Genomic DNA, 25,000 nt, shown 5'->3' with positions numbered 1-25,000 from the left:
CTCCACAGCGCTCCTGGCCACAGCATGGACAATGTGGACGTCTGTGTGAGGGGTGTGGGGTCAGTGCAGTAACACTTCTCTCCTCTATCGGCAGCGCTCCTGGTCACAGCCTGGACAATGTGGACGTCTGTGTGAGGGGTGTGGGTGTGGGGTCAGTGCAGTAACACTTCTCTCCTCTATCGGCAGCGCTCCTGGTCACAGCATGGACAATGTGGACGTGTGTGTGGGGGGTGAGGGGCAATGTTGGTGGGGGTGTGGGTGTGGGGTCAGTGCAGTAACGCTTGTCTCTTTCCGCAGCGCTCCTGGTCACAGCCTGGACAATGTGGACGTGTGTGAGGGCGGTGAGGGGCAATGTTGGTGGGGGTGTGGGTGTGGGGTCAGTGCAGTAACACTTCTCTCCTCTATCGGCAGCGCTCCTGGTCACAGCCTGGACAATGTGGACGTCTGTGTGGGGGTTGTGGGGCAATGTTGGTGGGGGTGTGGGTGTGGGGTCAGTGCAGTAACGCTTCTCTCCTCTCTCTGCAGCACTCCTGGCCACAGCATGGACAACGTGGATGTGCGTGAAGAGTTCCAGCCTCAGGGCAAGAAGCGTCGATTGCAGGATGACAACACTGAGGTAAGTGGCTGATGGTGCTGGCACAGCCGCTTGATATTCACCGCCACACACCGCTTGTGCAGAGACCATTTGCTGCTGGGAAACAGGTGAGGCTGCAGTCGAATGGGGGTGTGTTGAAGAGCTGCCTGAATTGATGTGGTTGCCACTCAGAGCTGGGATACCTGATCAAGACACTGTCCCCTACACCCAATCTCTGTCTCTGCCGCATCTGTCCCCAACATGATGCTGGCCTCTGGCATCCAACATGTGGCTTTCCCCGCGGTCATTAGTCGATCCCTCACTTGTGTCTCCTCTGTGGGTATCGCAAGGCTCAGCGCTGGGACCCCAGTTATTTACAATATAAACCGTTTGCACAAGATTGGGTGAGTGGGTAGATGCATGGCAGATGCAGTAAAATGTGGATAAATGTGAGGTTATCCACTTTGGTGGCAAGAACAGGAAGGCAGATTATTATTTAAATGGAGTCAAGTTGGGAAAAGGGGAAGTACAATGAGATCTGGGTGTCTTTGTTCATCAGTCACTGAAAGTAATCATGCAGATACAGCAGGCAGTGAAGAAAGCCAATGGCCATTAGAGTAGTTGAGTACAGGAGCAAATAGGTCCTTCTGCAGTAGTACAGGGCCCTAGTGAGACCACACCTGGAGTATTGTGTGCAATTTTGGTCTCCAAATTTGAGGAAGGACATTCTTGCTATTGAGGGAGTAGGTTCACGAGGTTAATTCCCGGGATGGCGGGGCTGTCATATGCTGAAAGAATGGGTCGACTGGGCTTATATTCACTGGAATTTAGAAGGATGAGAGGATCTTATAGAAACAAATACAATTCTTAGAAACATAGAAAATAGGTGCAGGAGGAGGCCATTCGGCCCTTCGAGCCAGCACCGTCATTCATTGTGATCATGGCTGATCGTCCCCTATCAATAACCCGTGCCTGCCTTCTCCCCATATCCCTTGACTCCACTAGCCCCTGGAGCTCTATCTAACTCTCTCTTAAATCCATCCAGTGATTTGGCCTCCACTGCCCTCTGGGGCAGGGAATTCCATAAATTCACAAAATGACCTCCCCTTTATTCTAAGACTGTGGCTCCTGGTTCTTGACTTGCCCAACATAGGGAACATTTTTCCTGCAGCTAGCTTGTCCAGTCCATTTATAATTTTATATGTTTCTATAAGATTCCCCCTCATCCTTCTAAACTCCAGTGAATACAAGCCTAGTCTTTTCAATCTTTCCTCATATGACAGTATGACAGTCCCGCCATCCCAGGGATCAATCTGGTGAACCTACGCTGCACTGCCTCAATCACAAGGATGTCCTTCCTCAAATTAGGAGACCAAAACTGTACACAATACTCCAGATGTGGTCTCACCAGAGCCCGATACAACTGCAGAAGAACCTCTCTACTATACCGAAATCCTCTTGTTATGCATGCCAACATTCCATTAGCTTTCACTGCCTGCTGTACCTGCACGCCAACTTTTAGTGACTGGTGACAAGGACGCCCAGGTCTCGCTGTACCTAACCTAACCCAATTGAGATAATAATCTGCCCCCTTGTTTTGGCCGCCAAAGTGGATAACCTTACATTTATCTATATTATACTGCATCTGCCCACACACTCAACCTGTCCAGGTCACCCTGCAACCTCTAACGTTTCAGTTCCTCTACCCCCTTAGATCCTCTGTCCTCCAGTACATCTGGGAGATTGTTTGTGTCTTACTTAGTGAAGACAGATCCAAAGTACCTATTCAACTCTTCTGCCATTTCCTTGTTGCCCATAATAATTTCACCCGTTTCAGCCTTCAAGGGACCCACATTTGACTTTGCTACTCTTTTTCCCTTAACATTCAAGGGATTGGACAGGCTAGAAGCATGTTCCCGATGTTGGGGGAGTCCAGAAACAGGGGCTACTGTTTAAGAATAAGTGGTCAGCCATTTAGACCTGCGATGAGGAAACACTTTTTCACCCAGAGAGTTGTGAATCTACTCCTGCACCTATTTTCTATTCAAGATTCAAGATTCAATTTATTTGTCATTTGGACCCCTTGAGGTCCAAACGAAATGACGTTTCTGCAGCCATACATTACAAACAAATAGACCCGAGACACAACATAATTTACATAAACATCCATCACATTGCTGTGATGGAAACCAAAAAAACTTATCTCTCCACTGCACCCCCCCATGTCAAAGTCAAAGTCCCCGGCTGGCGATGGCGATTGTCCCACGGCCATTAAAGCCACGCCGGGTGATGCAAGGCCGCACACCGGGTCTTGATGTTGGAGCCCCCGGCGTGCGCTCGCAGAGTCCCGCGGCCATTCCAAGCCGCGCGGGGCGGTGCTGTAAGGCCCCACTCCAGGAGCACTTCAACCCCGCAACTCGGGCGGGAGAAGTCGCCGTTGCGGGAGCCCTGAAAAGCGGTCTCCCTCAAGGGACCCGCGGGCTCCCGGTGCCGCCGTCCGCCAGACCCACAGTTGCAGCCTCCGAATCTCCGGAGGTCGGGCCGCAGCAGCGCTCCACCACCGCTCCACCCGCTCTGGACTCGGCCAGCTCCGCGAGGTGAGGTTAGTAGTCGGCACCAGAGGTCCCCCAATCTTCCTGTTTGAGGCCGCTCCACGTTGCACCCCAACGACTTCGGAGACCCTTGACAAAGAAAATCTGTCAGGTCTCTCCCCTTCCTGGAGACATTTCGCAGTTACCGTCCTCCGGGATGATGCACCCCCCACACAATCAAACCCCAACAAAAAATAAACAAAAAATACATAAAAAGGTAACATAAAATAATAAAAACGCAGAAAATGTTGCAGATGCAGCTGCCAACGTCGCACCGCCCTTTAACGTACTCCTTACAGTGATCTATTTTCGATGTTTCTATAATGTCGCTGAAACTTGTGTCCACTTTTGCATCAATTGTTATTTTTTTCCTTTTGTACCACAGAATATCAACGTGGCAGCAGTGAATAATAAGAGTATGTCCCTGCAGCGCTCACGGCTTCCACAGCCGTCTCTGAGGCGAATACAGATGCCACCTGCAGTGGCCAGCACTAACGTTAGAAGTTTAGTGATGGGAGCTCAACTTCCATTCCAAGCCGAGGGCGGTGCTGTAAGGCCCCACTCCAGGGGGGGAAAAGAAAACTGGAATGGCCATTCAGTGGCCGTGTTGGGAATGTGATGATGCGGTCTCCCTCCAGTGGACCCGCTGTCCTTTGCCGGCCGGGGCCGCCAGACCCGCAGTGATGCAGCATCGTCCCAATCTGGGAGGTCGGGCCAGCAGGGCGCGGTTGGCACTCCAGCCGCTCCTAGCAGGGCCAGCTCCGCGATGAAGAGTAAGTATGGAGCTACGGTCCCAGATGCCCCGGTCATTTATCTATCGCTCTCCACGTTGACAGCCCTCCAGGAGAACATGTTGCCCGTCTGTGAAGATGCTGTCAATATAACGTGGTTCAGAGATATAATATTTACTTTGACCTGAGGCTGGAAACTGGGGCAAGGTACAGACCCTGAGCTGCTTCCTGTGGCACAGTGGGCTGGTCCGGGGCTACACCTTACTCTAACGCATCACCCATCAAAACGTGCAGTAAAATAATAGCTGTGATGCAGGACGGGCACTAGTTCAGTGACCGCTGCTGAACTCAGTCGCTTAGCTTTCAACCTGCAAATCCTTCACCCATCCTTGCCCTATGCTGTCCTGAAATGGTGATCACTTTCATCAATGTCTTCTGAGAATTTTCTATCACAGAATATCAACGTGGCAGCCCCGTCAACGCTTCTCCCTTGAGGCATGTATCTGCAGTTTCACGACAGCCAGCCGTGGGCTGAGGACGATGGAGCTCGATTAACCTTCCTTTTTGTTTCACCTTCCATCACACTGAGGATTGTGGAGGAGTCACTGGTGGATGTTCAAGTTAAAATGCGTTTGGTGTAGGTATGTTGCAAAGTGTACCTGAAGCGTCGCTGAAAATCTGCCCCAGCCCATGTGCTCGATTTTGGCGCCGTTTAGAGGGGTGTGTGTTAAAACGCGATTTTCTCTAGGTCCTTCAAATCGAGTTTGTTCAGCCTAGTTAAGGATTAACGAAAATTCGCTGGTACTGGGCCCTCACAGGAGCTATTAGTTTTACAGAGTTTTCCTAGCAGGCTGATAGTAGTTTAAAAATGGACCTCTAAACCCCCGGGGGCTCGCAACCAGCTGGGTCTATAGAGCAGAAATCTCCAGGGTAGCAGTATGCCAGTACATTAAAAAGGGTGTTGCAAAGATCACTTTATACAAATTTAATATTGCGAGTGAGCTAATTTTGGGCTCTTACATATCCCGAGCATTTTACTGTGGCATTTGAGGGAACAAATCTACCGCAATGTGACCTTTCTAAACCATCACCCGTTCACAGGATCCCACTAGAACTAGCTGTGATGCAAAATGGACTTTAATTCACAGCAATTGAACACTAAATTCCTTCCATTTGGCTTATAATGTCAATGTAAGAGATTTAAAAATCATGTTTTATTGTGAATTATTGGTGAATATTATTGAACACTTAGGCTCCTTATAAAAATGTCCACTCATTTATTAAGAAATGGATAGATGTTTCTCTAGTAATTGGAAGTTTATCTCTTAGCTACAAGTGGGTAACAACTAATATATATGCTGGTGACGAGGTCATCCAGCTAAGATTAACCTTCCTGTTTCAGAAAGTGCTCACCTCTATGATAACTGAAAATTTCAGGAGTTCTCTGGAATTTTCAAGAAGGTTATGGGCTTTTGACTGTTCACGATCACAGCTTATTTGTTATGTCCATAGAAAATCAATAGCGAACAAGATGCTAATTTCCGAGTATGAAAATGGCCATAACTTTTTAAATACTTGAGATATGAAAGTGAATTGGGTGCCAAATTAAACTTCTTTTTATGCTTTATCTGATGGGATAAATTACAGACTTGATTTTTTAAATCTCAAAATTTTGTAACATTGCTATTTGGTGTGTTCTGTTGCTTTTTATTGGTATGACTGGCAAATTCCTCGTATGTTGCAAATCATACTTGGCTAATAGAGTGATTATTATGATGATAAGAGCTGTCACAGTAGACAATAGACAACAGGTACAGGAGTAGGCCATTCGGCCTTTCGAGCCAGCACCATCATTCAATGTGATCATGGCGGATCATCCCCAATCGATTTGATTTAATTTATTGTCATTGTCTTCAATGAAGAGACAACAACATGCTTTTTCCCTTACCGTCATACAAAAAACAATAAAACACAGAACACAGTAGTCCACAGCACAAACATCCCCACAGCAGCACCAAAGTTCTCCACTGTGAGGGAAGGAACCAAAGTCCAGTCAACCTCCTCGCCAATGTTCACCCGTGGTCGGGGCACCCTGTAGTCGCCTCTACGGGCGGCCCGATGTTCAGGCCCTCTCGTCGGCCACCTTCCACCAGAGTTCACAGGCCCCACTGGGCGGAGATTCAAGCTGGCGACCCCCGGCAAAGGGTCACAGGACTCCGCGATGTTAAAGTCAGTGCCATCGGCGTCCGGAGCTCCGCACCCACAGCACCACGATGTTGGAGCAGCGGCCCCGCACTCCGGAGCTCCAGGAAGGCCTCGCCCGCTCCACGATGTTTCTAGCACCTCGCCGCCACTGCTGAAGCTCTGGTCCGGTCCCGGCAGGAAAGGCCGCGCCAATCCAGTTGGTGGGGGGGGGGGGGGGGGGGGGGGGGGGCGAGTTCACGACTCGGATAATAGCCGCATCCTCGCCAGGAAGCAACTGAAGGACGGTTTCCCCCCTTACCCTCCCCGCTTTCCCCCACATAAAATACTGAAAACCCCCCTAAAAAACTAAGAACAAATACACTCTAAACATAACAAAATAAAAAAAGACAGCCAGACCGTGGGCGGACGCAACTAGCATCGGCTGCCTTCTCCCCATATCCCCTGACTCCTCTGTCACGTTGGCCTGTACTTGAAGCCCTGGCCTGATCACGGACACTGGGCCTGCTCTGCTGTGCTTCTAGTTGTACGATATGTGGACGAGCGGTTCAGAATTGCTTTCTAATCCACTGATTACTTTCCACAGTTCGTGTGGCAGCGGTAGCTAAAGATGCAGCTCCCAGCACTGCAGCCAAGGGTGGTGAGTATGTCTGCTGTCTTTCACTTTAGATTACTGGGGATAGATGGAAATGCTTTTAGATGGGAGTGCCACGTGAAGTCTACATGGTGGTATCTTCACCGGGCCAAGTGGAGCAGGACTGGGAGAATGCCTTGTTCCTGCAGAGATTAAGGTTAGTCTTGTGCTCTGAGTTTCTGCTGAAGGTAAACGTTAACAAGCAGGCAAAAATGGGTAAGCAATTTGAGGTTTTGCATGTGGGGGAAATTGGTGATCTGCTTGGGCTGGAGATAGAGTGAGACATTAGTGCAAAATATCCAGTCCACTGCAATGCAAGTTTTATTGCAGAGTATGGTTCAGTTATCCATTGCTGGGAGTTGTATGATTGTGTGTTTGGTGTGCGTCGGCAGTTCCACAATCAGTGAAGTGTGCTCCTTCCGCGGCTGTGGCCAAGAGGCGACCGGCCTGGGATGTGAAAGGGAAGCTGGATGACACGAAGAAACAGCTGTCGGACTGCACGGGCAAGCTGCAGGTCGCTGAGCTGCAGAGGAAACAGTTTCAGCAGAGTTCAGACGTGCTCGGTAAAAGTTTGTCTCATGCCACATCCCGAGTCAAGGAGCTGGAAGACAAGCTGCGGTTAGTATTCTGCTGATCATCTACAATCAGTACCCCGTCCCTGTCTTCACCCCATATCCCCTGACTACGCTATCTTTAAAAACTCTATCTGACTCTCTCTTGAAATCATCCAGAGAATTGGCCTTCACCGCCCTCTGAGGCAGAGAATTCCACAGATTCACAACTCTGTGAAAATGTTTTTCCTCATCTCTGTTCTGAATGGCTTACCCCTTATTCTTAAACTGTGACCCCTGGTTCTGGACTCCCCCAACATTGGGAACATGTTTGCTGCCTCTAGTGTGACCAACCCCTTAATAATCATATGTTTTCAATAAGATCCCCTCTCATCCTTTTAAATTCCAGAGTGTACAAGCCCAGCCACTCCATTCTAACAACATATGACAGTCCCACCATCCCGAGAATTAACCTGGTGAACCTAGGCTGCATTCCCTCAATAGCAAGAATGCCCTTCCTCCAATTTGGAGACCAAAACTGCACACTATACTCCAGGTGTGGTCTCACTAGGGCCCTGTACAACTGTAGAAGGACCCCTTTGCTCGTGTAAGAGGAGATTTACTAGAATGTTGCCTGGGTTTCAACAACTAAGTTACAGAGATAGGTTGAATAAGTTAGGTCTTTATTCTCTGGAGCGCAGAAGGTTAAGGGGGGACCTGATAGAGGTCTTTAAAATGATGAGAGGGATAGATAGAGTTGATGTGGACAAGCTTTTCCCTTTGAGAATAGGGAAGATTCAAACAAGAGGACATGACTTCAGAATTAAGGGACAGAAGTTTAGGGGTAATATGAGGGGGACCTTCTTTACGCAGAGAGTGGTGGCGGTGTGGAATGAGCTCCCAGTGGAAGTGGTGGAGGCAGGTTCATTGGTATCATTTAAAAAATAAATTGGATAGGCATATGGATGAGAAGGGAATGGAGGGTTATGGTATGAGTGCAGGCAGGTGGGACTAAGGGGGAAAAAATTTGTGCGGACTTGTAGGGCCGAGATGGCCTGTTTCCGTGCTGTAATTGTTATATGGTTACTCAACTCCCCTTGTTATGAAGGCCAACATGCCATTCGCTTTCTTCACTACCTGCTGTACCTGCATGTTTACTTTCATTGACTAATGAACAAGGACACCCAGATCTTGTTGTACTTCCCCTTTTCCCAACTTGACACCATTTAGTTAATAATATGCCTTCCTGTCTTGCCACCAAAGTGGATAACCTCACTTTTATCCACATTAAACTGCATCTGCCCACTCACCCAACCTGTCCAAGTCACCCTGCATCCTCATAGCATCCTCCTCAGAGTTCACAATGTCATCCAGCTTTGTGTCATCTGCAAATTTACTAATGTTACTTAAGGATAATGGCATTGTCGAAATGGGTGCATGGATATGCGGGTAGTGGAAGGACATAGATTGTGTGCAGGCAGAGGTTTGTTTAACTTGGCATCATGTTGGGGATGAACGTTGTGGGCCGAAGGGCCTGTTGCTATGCTGTACTTTTCTATGTTCATTTAGACAGGCATTTGCAACTCTAGACAGGCAGGGAATGGAGGGGTATAGATTGTATGCAGGTACATGAGATTAGTACCTATCAGGGTCAGTACACAAGGCCCAACTAACCACTGTTTAAGAGGGAACTGCAGATGCTGGACGAAGGTGCTGGAGAAACTCAGCGGGTGCAGCAGCCATCTATGGAGCGAAGGAAATAGGCAACGTTTCGGCCCGAAACGTTGCCTATTTCCTTCGCTCCATAGATGCTGCTGCACCCGCTGAGTTTCTCCAGCTTTTTTGTGTAACCGCCCCACTAACCACTGTTGGGTCGCTTCCATCTACGAGTTCTTGCCTGTTGTGCCGTTGGTGAGCATGTTTGTCTGTGTCCTGAGCTCTCATCTTGTGAAGCTGAGCCTTTACACATCCCATTCACCAGGGAATGAAGATAATTTTGGAATCACTTCCTTCCATGCATTCAATTAATACCACTTTATTGCCACAGGTACGGTGAAAGTCAAGATTCAAGAGTATATTGTCATGTGTCCCAGATAGGACAATGAAATTCTTGCTTTGCTTCAGCACAACAGAATATAGAAGGCATAAATACAGAACAGATCAGTGTGTCCATATACCATTGTATAAATATATACACACATCAATAAATAAACCAGATAAAGTGCAAATAAACAGATAATGGGCTATTAATGTTCAGAGTTTTGTTTTGAGTTGAGTTTAATAGCCTGATGGCTGTGGGGAAGAACCTGGACGTTGCAGTCTTCAGGCTCCTGTACCTTCTACCTGAAGATGAGTGTTTAATTGTCCTCCTCCATTGGTGATGAAATGTGCAGAGTTTTGCTCTGCTCCTTACCTGACCATTGCCCACGTCTGTTTAGGACAGCGGAGTCTCAGCTGCAGAGCAGGGAATCAGAGCTGGGTCAGCTTCGACATGACAACACTGCCCTGCAGAAGGTGTTGCCGCTCCGGGAAGCTGAAATCAGCAGCTTAACTACTGAAGTGCAAGAACTCTCCACCACTCTGAAAGACACGAAGGTAAAGCCTCACTTCTGAATGGTATTATTATAGCCCAGTAAAAGTCCACCAGATTTGGGGAAGCAGAATCACTTGGCTGGGCACTATCTGGTCTGGGCTCACATATCCTGCACAAGACCTGAGGCATGGTAGAGGTGTGTGTGAGGGCCAGTGAGAGAGGGTTGAAATGTCCATTGGATGAGCTGTGGCTATTTCAGAACACATCCAGAGCAAGTTCACAGGGATGGGTTCTTGGGTAAATTAGCTTTGGTAAAATAAATTGTCTCAAGTGTGCAGGATAGTACTAGTGTACGGGGTAATTGCTGGTCAGCATAGACTTGGTGGGCCGAAGGGCCTGTTTCCACACTGTATCTAAAGTTTACACCAGGCCACTGTGACGGGATGTCCACGTGAGGTGTACGATGTGAATCCTAGCATGTGATGTACTCTGCTGACTGGCAATGCTTGCTTCCTCCAGAGTACACTGGTGTACGCACAGCAGCAGCTGGACCACACACAGCAGCAGCTGGCCCAGAAGGCTGCCTGTGTGGATGAACAACACAAGCTCATCGGCAGTCTGGAGGAACAGCTTCAGCATATGGAGCAGGCACTAACAAACGCAGAGCAGGAAAGACGCAGATTGCACAACGTCGTGCAGGAGCTGAAGGTACCGTTGTGTTTAATCCTCATGTAATGACACTAATATTCACCCAGTAACACACGGAGACCAAATATAATAAACACACACACACTGTGCAGGAGCTGAATGTACCTTTGGCCCACGTCCTCATGTACTGACCCTGTAACATAATAGAGAGAGAGGAAATATAATAAGCACACACACAGACATACACAACACAACATCATGCAGGAGCTGAAGGTACCGTTGTGCACTGACACTAATATTCACCAAGTAACATATGGAGAGAAAATATAATAAACACATACACACACCAGGGCTCTCGCTTAACTTTTTCTCCCTGTTGCCAGCCGGGTAACCTTGGCAGCTTTTTAGGTTGTCAAATGACAGTTTCGATGGTCATTTAAGATGGCTTGCATGATGCGTGCGATAATGTGCTCGGATGAAGTGCATAGTTACCATTCGGAATTATACTCATTCACATATTATTTCTGCTTCAAATAAAGTCACAAACTAAACATATTCAGGAATCAAGACATGATATATCCCACAATGACATGCAGCAAAATTATAAGACAGTATCTCAACTTTTTTTACACATTGCAATTAATGCAATTTCTGTTAGTTCTTTCCACTTCCAAACAAAAATGTGGTTGGATTATTCAACGTATGATCAACCAGTGTCAATAAATCCTGGACCATGGTAACACATATGCGTACGTATAGTTGTGACTGTTGCTCATTAAATAACTACAGTACTGATACTCCATATTAAGAGCATTGATTTGACGTTAAAATAAATTCTGTAACAACGTGTCAACGGCAGCAGTGACAATCGAACACTGCGGTTTTAATGTTTCACGTGTTCACAATTTAATTCATCCATCTTTATGGATTAAAATAAATAATGTGAATTAATACACATTTGATTGCATTCCGTTATCAAACATAGTCAATGTTCGCTCCGAAGACATTTCCAGGGCAATAGGGTCAGGGAGGGGGGTGTGTGTAAATCAGTGCGGGGGGTTAGAAGGCAGTCGGTGCAGAATGGATGGATTGAGGCAGGTGAATTAGTACGTGTTGGTTGGAGTGGGTAGAATTGTGAGGGGAGAGCACGGGGGATGTCAGTGATGTTGAATGGGGGGGGGGGGGGGGGTGGGGGGTAGACAAAAGTGCTGGAGAAACTCAGCGGGTGAGGCAGCGTCTATGGAGCAAAGGAAATAGGCAATGTTTCGGGCCGAGACCCTTCTTCAGACTGTCCGTTCCCCCCCCCCCCCCCCCCCCCATTCTTCTTGGATGTGCGGATCAGTACAGGATGGGTGGGGGGGGGGGGGAGATCAGCGCAGGATGAATGGGGGGGGGGGGGTCAGTACAGTGTGGATCAGAGGGTCTGTGCAGGATGAATGAAGGGAAGGTGCAGGGTAAATGGAGGGTGGGTTAATACGGGATGAATGTGTGGATTAGTACAGGATGGATGGGGGATCAGTACAGGATGAATGGAGAAGTGCAGGATGGATGGGAAAGGGGTAAGTACAGGGTGAATTGGGGAACCAGTGTAGGATGGAAGGGGAGGGGAGTGGCGGCAGGTGAATTAATGCACGGAGACCAAATATAATAAACACACACACACTGTGCAGGAGCTGAATGTACCTTTGGCCCACATCCTCATGTACTGACCCTGTAACATAATACAGAGAGAGAAAATATAATAAGCACACACACAGACACACATAACACGACATCAGTCTGAAGAAGGGCCTCGACCCGAAACGTTGCTAATTCCTTCTCTCCATAGATGCTGCCTCACCTGCTGAGTTACTCCTACATTTTTTGGCTACCTTCGATTTTTCCAGCATCTCCAGTTCTTTCTTAAACAACGTCCAATTCAAGATAGTTGAAAGATCTCCAATGAGGTAGATGGGAGGTCAGGACCGCTCTCCAGTTGGTGAGAGGACGGTTCAGTTGCCTGATAACAGCCGGGTGGAAATTGTCCCTGAATCTGGAGCCGACTCATGGGTCATGGGAGAAGGTTGTGAGAGGCTCCATATGTGGGCACTAGAGCTCCCGGCACGGCAGCCAGTAATGGATTCCATCGTCCTGCAGCTAGACATCTCTCCTGGCCATTCACTTGCCCCTGGCGTTTGCCCAGTGTCGTGTCTCTGCCTCTTGGCCCCGGTGTTTGCCCAGTGTTGTGTCTCTGCCTCTTGGCCCCGGTGTTTGCCCAGTGTCGTGTCTCTGCCTCTTGGCCCCGGTGTTTGCCCAGTGTCCTGTGTCTGCTGCCTCTTGGCCCCGGTGTTTGCCCAGTGTTGTGTCTCTGCCTTGTCTCTTGGCCCCGGTGTTTGCCCAGTGTTGTGTCTCTGCTGCCTCTTGGCCCCGGTGTTTGCCCAGTGTTGTGTCTCTGCCTTGTCTCTTGGCCCCGGTGTTTGCCCAGTGTCGTGTCTCTGCCTCTTGGCCCCGGTGTTGCCCAGTGTCCTGTGTCTGCTGCCTCTTGGCCCCGGTGTTTGCCCAGTGTTGTGTCTCTGCCTTGTCTCTTGGCCCCGGTGTTTGCCCAGTGTCGTGTCTCTGCCTTGTCTCTTGGCCCTGGTGTTTGCCCAGTGTCCTGTGTCTGCTGTCTCTTGGCCCCGGTGTTTGCCCAGTGTCGTGTCTGCTGTCTCTTGGCCCCGGTGTTTGCCCAGTGTTGTGTCTCTGCCTCTTGGCCCCGGTGTTTGCCCAGTGTCGTGTCTCTGCCTTGTCTCTTGGCCCCGGTGTTTGCCCCAGTGTCGTGTCTCTGCCTTGTCTCTTGGCCCCGGTGTTTGCCCAGTGTTGTGTCTCTGCCTTGTCTCTTTGGCCCCGGTGTTTGCCCAGTGTCGTGTCTGCTGTCTCTTGGCCCCGGTGTTTGCCCAGTGTTGTGTCTCTGCCTCTTGGCCCGGTGTTTGCCCAATGTCATGTCTCTGCCTTGTCTCTTGGCCCCGTGTGTTTGCCCAGGTTTGTGTCTCTGCCTTGTCTCTTGGCCCGGTGTTTGCCCAGTGTCGTGTCTCTGCCTTGTCTCTTGGCCCCGGTGTTTGCCCAGTGTTGTGTCTCTGCCTTGTCTCTTGGCCCCGGTGTTTGCCCCAGTGTTGTGTCTCTGCCTCTTGGCCCCTGGTGTTGCCCAGTGTCGTGTCTCTGCCTTGTCTCTTGGCCCCGGTGTTTGCCCAGTGTTGTGTCTCTGCCTTGTCTCTTGGCCCCGGTGTTTGCCCAGTGTCGTGTCTCTGCCTTGTCTCTTGGCCCCGGTGTTTGCCCAGTGTTGTGTCTCTGCCTTGCCTCTTGGCCCCGGTGTTTGCCCAGTGTTGTGTCTCTGCCTCTTGGCCCTGGTGTTTGCCCAGTGTCGTGTCTCTGCCTTGTCTCTTGGCCCCGGTGTTTGCCCAGTGGTGTGTCTCTGCCTTGTCTCTTGGCCCCGGTGTTTGCCCAGTGTCATGTCTCTGCCTTGTCTCTTGGCCCTGGTGTTTGCCCAGTGTTGAGTCTCTGCCTTGTCTCTTGGCCCCGGTGTTTGCCAGTGTCGTGTCTCTGCCTTGTCTCTTGGCCCCGGTGTTTGCCCAGTGTTGTGTCTCTGCCTTGTCTCTTGGCCCCGGTGTTTGCCCAGTGTTGTGTCTCTGCCTCTTGGCCCTGGTGTTTGCCCAGTGTCGTGTCTCTGCCTTGTCTCTTGGCCCCGGTGTTTGCCCAGTGTTGTGTCTCTGCCTTGTCTCTTGGCCCCGGTGTTTGCCCCGTGTTCTGTCTCTGCCTTGTCTCTTGGCCCTGGTGTTTGCCCAGTGTTGAGTCTCTGCCTTGCCTCTTGGGCCCGGTGTTTGCCCAGTGTTGTGTGTCTCTGCCTTGTCTCTTGGCCCCGGTGTTTGCCCAGTGCTGTGTTGCCGTTTGCCCAGTGCTTTGTACAGCCAGTTATTTTCTCCTTGCCTCTTGACCCTGGTATTTGTCGAGTGCTGTGTTGCCGTTTGCCCAGTGTTGTGTACAGCCAGTGACGTTCTCCTTGCCTCTTGACCCCGTTGTTTGCCCAGTGCTGTGTACAGCCAGTGATGTTCCCCTTGCCTCTTGGCCCCAGTGTTTGCTCTGTGCTCTGTGCTGTCTGCAGCCAGTGACGTTCTCCCTGCCTCTTGGCCCTGGCATTTATTCAGTGCTGTGTCGGCGTTTGCTCTGTGCTCTGTGCTGTCTGCAACCAGTGACGTTCTCCCTGCCTCTTGGCCCTGGCATTTATTCAGTGCTGTGTCGGCGTTTGCTCTGTGCTCTGTGCTGTCTGCAACCAGTGACGTTCTCCCTGCCTCTTGTCCCTGGCATTTATTCAGTGCTGTGTCGGCGTTTGCTCTGTGCTGTCTGCATACAGTGACGTTCTCCCTGCCTCTTGGCCCTGGCATTTATTCAGTGCTGTGTCGGCGTTTACTCTGTGCTCTGTGCTGTCTGCAGCCAGTGACGTTCTCCCTGCCTCTTGTCCCTGGCGTTTATTCAGTGCTGTGTCGGCGTTTACTCTGTGCTGTCTGCAGCCAGTGACGTTCTCCCTGCCTCTTGTCCCCGGCGTTTATTCAGTGCTGTGTCGGCGTTTGCTCTTTGCTCTGTGCTGTCTGCAGCCAGTGACGTTCTCCCTGCCTCTTGGCCCTGGCATTTATTCAGTGCTGTGTCGGCGTTTACTCTGTGCTCTGTGCTGTCTGCAGACAGTGACGTTCTCCCTGCCTCTTGTCCCTGGCGTTTATTCAGTGCTGTGTCGGCGTTTACTCTTTGCTCTGTGCTGTCTGCAGACAGTGACGTTCTCCCTGCCTCTTGTCCCTGGCGTTTATTCAGTGCTGTGTCTGCGTTTACTCTGTGCTCTGTGCTGTCTGCAGCCAGTGACGTTCTCCCTGCCTTGCCTCTTACAGGGGAATATCCGTGTTATCTGCCGTGTTCGCCCGCTTCTGGACGGGGAGAGGCACAATGATATGATGCACATTCAGTTCCTGCCCAGTGATGAGAAGGTGATCACCCTCACAAAGGAGCAGGAGGTAAGTCATGCATTTCACACATCAGTCTGCTCATAGAGTGATAACAGGCCCTTCAACCCAGCCTTCCCCCACTGACCATGTTGCTATATTCCGTGCCTCAACTACCCTCTCCTGTAGCTCATTCCATACACTTGTGGGAAAACATTGCCACTTGGGTTTCTGTTCAATCTTTCCCCTCACTTCAAACCCATGTCCTCAGCTTCTTCATTCCCTTACTCTGGAGTTCAAGTTCAGTGAGTTTATTGTCATGTGTCCCTGTATAGGACAATGAAATTCTTGCTTTGCTTCAGCACAACAGAACATAGTAGGCATTTACTACAAAACAGATAAGTGTGTCCATATACCATGATATAAATATATACACATGAATAAATAAACTGATAAAGTGCAAATAACAGAAAATGGGTTATTAATAATCAGAATTTTGTCCGAGCCAGGTTTAATAGCCTGATGGCTGTGGGAAAGTAGCTATTCATGAACCTGGTTGCAGTCTTCAGGCTCCTGTACTTTCTACCTGTAGGTAGCAGGGAGATGAGTGTGTGGCCAGGATGGTGTGGGTCTTTGATGATACTGCCAGCCTTTTTGAGGCAGCGACTGCGATAGATCCCCTCGATGGAAGGAAGGTCAGAGCCGATGATGGACTGGGCAGTGTTTACTATTTTTTGTAGTCTTTTCCTCTCCAGGGCGCTCAAATTGCTGAACCAAGCCACGATGCAACCGGTCAGCATGCTCTCTACTGTGCACCTGTAGAAGTTAGAGAGAGTCTTCCTTGACAAACCGACTCTCCGTAATCTTCTCAGGAAGTAGAGGCACTGATGAGCTTTCTTGATAATTGCATTAGTGTTCTCGGATCAGGATTAGAGTTTAGAAGGATGAGAGGATACCCCTCATTGAAACATATAAGATTGTTAAGGGTTTGGACACGCTAGAGGCAGGAAACATGTTCCCGATGTTGGGGGAGTCCAGAACCAGGGCCACACACTTTAAGAATAAGGGGAAAGCCATTTAGAACGTAGATGAGGAAACATTTTTTCACCCAGAGAGTTGTGAGTTTGTGGAATTCTCTGCCTCGGAGGGCGGTGGAGGCTGGTTCTCTGGATGCTTTCAAGAGAGAGCTAGATGGAGCTCTTAAAGATAGCGGAGTCAGGAGATATGGGGAGAAGGCAGGAACGGGGTACTGATTGTGGATGATCACATTGAATGGCAGTGCTGGTTTGAAGGGCCAAATGGCCTCCTCCTGCACTTATTGTCTAACTCTGGGTAAAAGACTACCTGATCTATTCTCCTCATGATCTTGTACACCTCTATAAGATCACCCCTCATCCTCCTACATTCTCTAGCCTGTCCAACTGCCCCCTATAGCCCACACCCTCAAGTCCATACATCCTCAAATCCTCTACACCCTTTCCAGCTTAACAACATCTTTCCTAGTAGCAGACTGACCAAAACTGAACACATGACTTTCCTAACAGTGGCCTCACCAGCATCTTGTTCAGTAATGTGCAGGGGTGCCACGAAGACTAATGCTAGGCTTTTGTTGAAAGGAAACAGGGTCGCTGCTGACTGGAGGCCTTGTGCCCGGGTGGTGGTGGTGTATGGTGTTATAGTGGGACAGGGCTCGTCTACACTGTGCATGGTCCTGACTCCATTACCTGGGGGTGTACAGTGCTATAGTGGGACAGGGCTCGTCTACACTGTGCATGGTCCTGACTCCATTACCTGGGGGTGTACAGTGCTATAGTGGGACAGGGCTCGTCCACACTGTGCATGGTCCTGACTCCATTACCTGGGGGTGAGGTGGTGTATGGTATTATGGTGGCCCAGGGCTCTATCACACTGGCTGCGTGCTCTTGACTCCATTACCTGGGGGTGAGGTGGTGTCTAGGGGAATTCTGGTGACACAGGGCTTTATAACACTGGCTGCATGGTCTCCTGTGGTGGTCAGGCTGATGGAGGAGTCCTGACTACGGATGCTGTCGCTACAGAGTTTGTAAGTCAGGATGGAACTTGGGTCTCTGGAGCTGCAGGGCAGTAACCCTACCCCTGAGCCACTGCGTGCTGCCCGCCTTCACCTCTGTCCTCCTGTCTGTACATAATTTGTACGTTCTCCCCGTGACCGCGTGGGTTTTCTTCGGGTGCTCCGGTTTCCTCCCATATTCCTGGGATGTCAGGATTGTCTTATGAAGAAAGACTGGATAGACTTGGTTTACACTCTCTAGAATTTAGGAGATTGAGAGGGGATCTTATAGAAACTTACAAAATTCTTAAGGGGTTGGACAGGCTAGATGCTCCCGATGTTGGGGAAGTCCAGGACAAGGGGTCACAGTTTAAGGATAAGGGGGAAAATCCTTTAAAACCGAGATGAGAAGAACTTTTTTCACACAGAGAGTGGTGAATCTCTGGAACTCTCTGCCACAGAGGGTAGTTGAGGCCAGTTCATTGGCTATATTTAAGAGGGAGTTAGATGTGGCCCTTGTGGCTAAGAGGGTATGGAGAGAAGGCAGGTATGGGGTACTGAGTTAGATGATCAGCCATGATCATATTGAATGGCGGTGCAGGCTCGAAGGGCCGAATGGCCTCTACTCCTGCACCTAATTTCTATGTTTCTATGAGTCGGTCTCAGTTGTTCCCAACATGTAAACGTGGTGTATAAAGTGTTATGGGATTTGATTAAGACCCCATGCTGAGCCTGCCCGAGCTGATGATGTCATTCAATGTTAAGCTGCAAACTGAACTTTCCTCAAATTACTTCTAAAGTCTCGCACTGGGAACAACCGGAAAGATGTGAAACACGACTTCAGTTTTGACCACGTTTTCCAGCCAGTGGCAAAGCAGGAAGAAGTGTTTGAAGACATCTCTCAGCTGGTGCAGGTAAGTCTGGTGTACACATCACTGATCCACTCACTCCTCCTGTTACACCTGTTCAAGGCTTCCGTCTAATATTGCTCTGTGTCCGTAGACACCCTTCCACAGTGTAAGAAGGAACTGCAGATTCTCTTTCTCCCCATCCCCCCCACTCGTAACAAGGGCAGAGTCCCCCTAGTGCTCACCTTTCACCCCACTAGCCGTCACATACAACAAATAGTCCTCCGTCATTTTCGCCTCCTCCAACGTGACCCCACCGCTAGCCACATCTTCCCATCTCCTGCCCTGTCCGCTTTCCACAAAGACCGCTCCCTCCGTAACACCCTGGTCAATTCTTCCCTTCCCTCCCGCACCACCCCCTCCCCGGACACTTTCCGTTGCAACCGCAAGACATGCTATACTTGTCACTTTACCTCCCCCCACTACTCCGTTCAAGGACCCAAGCAGTCATTCCAGGTGCGACAGGATCACCTGTATCTCCTTCAACCTCATCCATTGCACCCGCTGTTCTAGATGTCAGCTGATCTACATCGGTGAGACCAAGCGTAGGCTTGGCGATCATTTCGCCGAACACCTCCGCTCGGTCCACATTAACCAACCTGATCTCCCGGTGGCTCAGCACTTCAACTCCCCCTCCCAATCCGAATCCGACCTTTCTGTCCTGGGCCTCCTCCATGGCCAGAGTGAGCACCACTGGAAATTGGAGGAACAGCACCTCATATTGCGCTTGGGTAGTTTACACCCCAGCGGTATGAACATTGACTTCTCCAATTTCCAGTAGCCCTTGCTGTCTCCTCCCCTTCCCAGCTCTCCCTCAGCCCTCGGGCTCCTATTCCTTTTTCCTTCCTTCTTCCCCACCCCCCCGAAACATCAGTCTGAAGAAAGGTTTCGGCCCGAAACGTTGCCTATTTCCTTCGCACCATAGATGCTGCTGCACCCACTGAGTTTCTCCAGCACTTTTGTCTACTGCAGATTGATGCTGGTTTAAACCCAAGATAGTCACAGAAAGCTGGGGTAACTCAGCGGGAAGGGCTGTGTCTCTGGAGAGAAGGAATGGGTGACGTTTCAGCTCGAGATCCCTCTTCTGATGAAGAATGGTCTGAAACATCGCCTGTTCCTTCTCCCGAGAGATGCTGCCTGACCCGCTGAGTTACTGCAGCATTTAGTGTCACCCTTCCACAGTGGATGGGCATGACAGTAACGTAGACACACCCTGGTCTATGAGCCCGTTCTATCATAGAAACATAGAAATTAGGTGCAGGAGTAGAGGCCATTCGGCCCTTCGAGCCATGCACCGCCATTCAATATGATCATGGCTGATCATCCAACTCAGTATCCCGTACCTGCCTTCTCTCCATACCCCCTGATCCCTTAGCCACAAGGGCCACATCTAACTCCCTCTTAAATATAGCCACTGAACTGGCCTCGACTACCCTCTGTGGCAGCGAGTTCCAGAGATTCACCACTTGTGAAAAAAGTTCTTCTCATCTCGGTTTTAAAGGATTTCCCCCTTATCCTTAAGCTGTGACCCCTTATCCTGGACTTCCCCAACATCGGGAACAATCTTCCTGCATCTAGCCTGTCCAACCCCTTAAGAATTTTGTAAGTTTCTATAAGATCCCCTCTCAATCTCCTAAATTCTAGAGAGTATAAACCAAGTCTATCCAGTCTTCTTCATCAGACAGTCCTGACATTCCAGGAATCAGTATGGTGAACCTTCTCTGCACTCCCTCTATGGCAATAATGTCCTTCCTCAGATTTGGAGACCAAAACTGTATGCAATACTCCAGCTGTGGTCTCACCGAGACCCTGTACAACTGCAGTAGAACCTCCCTGCTCCTATACTCAAATCCTTTTGCTATGAAAGCCAACACACCATTCAACACACCCCTCACCTGCCTCACAACCTACACCATTCGCTTTCTTCATTGCCTGCTGCACCTGCATGCCTACTTTCAATGACTGGTGTACCATGACACCCAGGTCTCGCTGCATCTCCCCTTTTCCTAGTCGGCCACCATTTAGATAATAGTCTGCTTTCCTGTTTTTGCCACCAAAATGGATAACCTCACATTTATCCACATTATACTTCATCTGCCAAACATTTGCCCACTCACCCAGCCTATCCAAGTCACCTTGCAGTCTCCTAGCATCCTCCTCACAGCTAACACTGCCCCTCAGCTTAGTGTCATCCACAAACTTGGAGATATTGCCTTCAATTCCCTCATCCAGATCATTAATATATATTGTAAATAGCTGGGGTCCCAGCACTGAGCCTTGCGGTACCCCACTAGTCACTGCCTGCCATTGTGAAAAAGGACCCTTTTGCTCCTACTCTTTGCTTCCTGTTTGCCAGCCAGTTCTCTATCCACATCAATACTGAACCCCCAATGCCGTGTGCTTTAAGTTTGTATACTAATCTCTTATGTGGGACCTTGTCGAAAGCCTTCTGAAAGTCCAGATACACCACATCCACTGGTTCTCCCCTATCCACGCTACTAGTTACATCCTCGAAAAATTCTATAAGATTCGTCAGACATGATTTACCTTTCGTAAATCCATGCTGACTTTGTCCAATGATTTCACCACTTTCCAAATGTGCTGCTATCCCATCTTTAATAACTGACTCTAGCAGTTTCCCCACTACCGATGTTAGACTAACTGGTCTGTAATTCCCCGTTATCTCTCGCCCTTCTTAAAAAGTGGGGTTACGTTTGCTACCCGCCAATCCTCAGGAACTACTCCAGAATCTAAAGAGTTTTGAAAGATTATTACTAATGCATCCACTATTTCTGGAGCTACTTCCTTAAGTACTCTGGGATGCAGCCTATCTGGCCCTAGGGATTTATCGGCCTTTAATCCATTCAATTTACCCAACACCATTTCCCGGCTAACCTGGATTTCACTCAATTCCTCCAACTCATTTGACCCGCGGTCCCCTGCTATTTCCGGCAAATTATTTATGTCTTCCTTAGTGAAGACGGAACCAAAGTAGTTATCCAATTGGTCCGCCATATCCTTGTTCCCCATGATCAACTCACCTGTTTCTGACTGCAAGGGATCTACATTTGTTTTAACTAATCTCTTTCTTTTCGCATATCTATAAAAACTTTTGCAGTCCGTTTTTATGTTCCCTGCCAGTTTTCTTTCATTATCTATTTTTCCTTTCCCAATTAAGCCCTTTGTCCTTTTAGAATTAATTGCCAGTCAATCTTGGCCAATTCACGTCTCATACCCTCAAAGTTACCTTTCTTTAAGTTCAGAACCATTGTTTCTGAATTAACAATGTCACTCTCCACCCTAATGAAGAACTCAACCATATTATGGCCACTCTTGCCCAAGGGGGCACGTACAACAAGACTGCTAACTAACCCTTCCTCATTACTCAATACCCAGTCTAAAATAGCCTGCTCTCTCGTTGGTTCCTTACATGTTGATTTAGATAACTATCCCGCATACATTCCAAGAAATCCTCTTCCTCAGCACCCCTGCCAATTTGATTCACCCAATCTATATGTAGATTGAAGTCACCCATTATAACTGTTTTGCCTTTGTCGCACGCATTTCTAATTTCCTATTTGATACCATCTCCAACTTCACTACTACTGTTAGGTGGCCTGTACACAACACCCACCAGCATTTTCTGCCCCTTAGTGTTTCGCAGCTCTACCCATACCGATTCCACATCCTCCAAACTAATGTCCTTCCTTTCCATTGCGTTAATCTCCTCTCTAATCAGCAACGCTACCCCACCTCCTTTTCCTTTCTCTCTATCCCTCCTGAATATTGAATATCCCTGGATGTTCAGCTCCCAGCCTTGGTCAGGTGGGTGGGTAACGGATGCTGTCTTGTCACCACTGTCTTGGAATGGTTGACATGGGCATCAAAGAGGTTGTGGGCATTATGAATGGATAGACTCTCCTGTCGTGACACTGCCTGCCTTTCTTTCCCAGTCTGCCCTGGATGGCTACAACGTTTGTATCTTTGCCTACGGTCAAACAGGCAGTGGCAAGACCTACACCATGGAGGGGCCTGACGAGCTGACGTGTGACACCAAGGGGATGATTCCACGCGCAGTCGATCAGATCTTCGCTACTGCACGTAGACTCGAGACCATGGGATGGCTGGTGAGTATCTGCAGTGTAGCCAGCAGGCAGGAGTCTAGACACGAACCCCTTCACAACTGGTGGGAGCCTTCTAGCTCTATCCCAACCCACTGTTCCTGTGTAAACGGACATCTCCATCTCTGTACCTGTGACCCTGAGATTGGTATCTGGCTAAGTGCAAGCTCTCACTGCTGTCAGGCCAGGAGTGGCCTGGTGCAGCTGTTACATGATGTCCCTGTCTGCCCCTCTGCCTTGGGCACAGCTTTCCCACTGGTAGCTTGTTGCAGGCACCACCGCCTGACTGCACACACAAGTGAGCCCCTTCTCTGGGCTCTGAGTCCTGTGGCAGCCTCTGCCTCTGGGCTCTGGCTGCTGCCCTGTGGGAGCTACACCAGCACTGTTTCTTGTTGTCTGGTTATGAGTTAAATATTCCTGGGTGTGTCCGGCAGCTCTGCTGTTCCCCTCAGCTTGCTCTGCTTTGGTTTCAGTACAAGTTCACGGCCAGCTTTCTGGAGATCTACAACGAGAACATCCGTGACCTGTTGGTGACCAAAGCACAGAAGGCTGTCGTGTATGAGATCAAGCAACGCAGTAATAAGAGTGAGGAGCTGTACGTCACCAACTTGAAGTACATCACTGTCGGCACAGTGGAGGAGGTGGGTACCCGCCCCTAGTAAACGTTACTCCCTGCCCTGCCCACAGGTCTATGGCAACAGGCCCACTTTCCACTGTTCCTCATCCCTCCCCTCCATCCCCCTCACTGAATACAGTGCCATTTATAAAGCAATACCATATTTTATCCTGCCCCTGCCCCCCAACACTCACTAGCGCATACAAACCTATCCTGTTCTACACAGATGCTGCCGGACCCACTGAGTTACTCCAGCACTCTGTGAAACGTCAACCTATCCATGTTCTCCACAGATGCTGCCTGACCCGCTGAGTTACTCCAGCACTCTGTGAAACGTCACCTATCCATGTTCTCCACAGATGCTGCCTGACCCACTGAGTTACTCCAGCACTCTGTGAAACGTCACCTATCCATGTTCTCCACAGATGCTGCCTGACCCGCTGAGTTACTCCAGCACTCTATGAAACGTCACCTATCCATGTTCTCCACAGATGCTGCCTGACCCGCTGAGTTACTCCAGCACTCTGTGAAACGTCACCTATCCATGTTCTCCACAGATGCTGCCTGACCCGCTGAGTTACTCCAGCACTCTGTGACACGTCACCTATCCATGTTCTCCACAGATGCTGCCTGACCCGCTGAGTTACTCCAGCACTCTGTGAAACGTCACCTATCCATGGTCTACACAGATGCTGCCTGACCGCCTGAGTTACCTCCAGCACTTGTGAAACGTCACCTATCCATGTTTCCACAGGATGCTGCCATGACCGCTGAGTTACTCCAGCACTCTGTGAACGTCACCACTCTACCATGTTCTCACAGATGCTGCATGAAAAACCCGATGAGTACTCCAGCACTCTGTCTTTGTTTTGGTCAGTGTTAGTTTGAGCTTGGGTTTGGACTGAGTTGCTTGTGCTCTCCCATAGGTCAACAAGTTGATTGCACGCGCCAAAACGAAATCCGCTCAGTGGCCAGGACAGCCAGAAACCATCAATCATCAACGGAGCACAGTTGTCTGTCCAGCTATACATAGAAGGGAGTAAACTCTGCCAACGGCTGCTGTGGAGATGATGGAGTAATTGCACATTGTGAGTGGCTTGGCACCGACTGTGAGTAAAATCCCACTGGCGAGCCCCCCCCACAATGTGGGTGATACAAAGCTGGGTGCAGTGTCACTGTGGAGGATGCTATGAGTGATGCACGGGCTGACCGGTTGCGGGGTGTGATGCGGTGGTGACTGAGGCCCAGACAGAGCAGAAGCCAGAACTGCCAGAAGAAGCAGCCGACAGAGAGAAGACAGAGCCAGACCTGGAGACGACAGATCGGGTCGAGAGCAGACCAGATAGACGAGGATCAGAAGAGGACCAGAGATAGAAAGACAGCCAGCAGAAAGACAGAGCAGCGCATAGTCAGCCAGAGATGCCATGGCAGATGAAGTTAATGCGGATAGATGTGGGTTTCCATTGGAGCAACAAAACAGGAAGCGATTACTATCTAGGGGAGCAGTGAATGAGCAGATTGGTGGGAGCGGGAAGATGCCACACGCACACACGCTGCAGTTGTACAGGGCCCTAGTGAGACCACGCCTGGAGTATTGTGTGCAGTTTTGGTCCCCTAATTTGAGGAAGGACATTCTTGCTATTGGGGGAGTGCAACGAAGATTTACAAGGTTAATTCCCGGGATGGCGGGACTGTCATATGCTGAGAGAATGGAGCAGCTGGGCTTGTATACTCTGGAGTTTAGAAGGATGAATTATTGAAACATATAAGATTGTTAAGGGTTTGGACCCGCTAGAGGCAGGAAACATGTTCCCGATGTTGGGGGAGTCCAGAACCAGGGGCCACAGTTTACGAATATGGAGTAAGCCATTTAGAACGGAGACGAGGAAACACTTTTCACCTATCCATGTTCTCCACAGAGT

The 25,000-nt window shown here is 49.5% G+C and overlaps 1 protein-coding gene across 1 annotated transcript in view; it reads left to right on the top strand.

The window, feature by feature from the left end:
• Positions 1–24,111, top strand: part of LOC129715253 (carboxy-terminal kinesin 2-like) — a 34,796-nt gene extending 10,685 nt beyond the window's left edge. Inside the window, 13 exon segments of the mRNA XM_055665110.1 lie at positions 526–616; positions 3,551–3,710; positions 3,804–3,938; positions 6,685–6,738; positions 7,125–7,350; positions 9,722–9,878; positions 10,336–10,524; positions 15,354–15,476; positions 18,234–18,347; positions 22,295–22,468; positions 22,936–23,103; positions 24,005–24,037; positions 24,040–24,111. Coding sequence (XP_055521085.1) covers positions 542–616; positions 3,551–3,710; positions 3,804–3,938; positions 6,685–6,738; positions 7,125–7,350; positions 9,722–9,878; positions 10,336–10,524; positions 15,354–15,476; positions 18,234–18,347; positions 22,295–22,468; positions 22,936–23,103; positions 24,005–24,037; positions 24,040–24,111 — 1,680 coding nt within the window. The 5' untranslated portion in view covers positions 526–541.
• The last annotated feature ends 889 nt before the right edge of the window (positions 24,112–25,000 follow it).

This window comes from Leucoraja erinacea, unplaced genomic scaffold (assembly GCF_028641065.1).
Source record: "Leucoraja erinacea ecotype New England unplaced genomic scaffold, Leri_hhj_1 Leri_107S, whole genome shotgun sequence".
NCBI classification, from domain to species: domain Eukaryota; kingdom Metazoa; phylum Chordata; class Chondrichthyes; order Rajiformes; family Rajidae; genus Leucoraja; species Leucoraja erinaceus.
The sequence above is the reverse complement of the archived record's forward strand: the minus strand, read 5'-3'. Positions and strand labels throughout refer to the sequence as shown.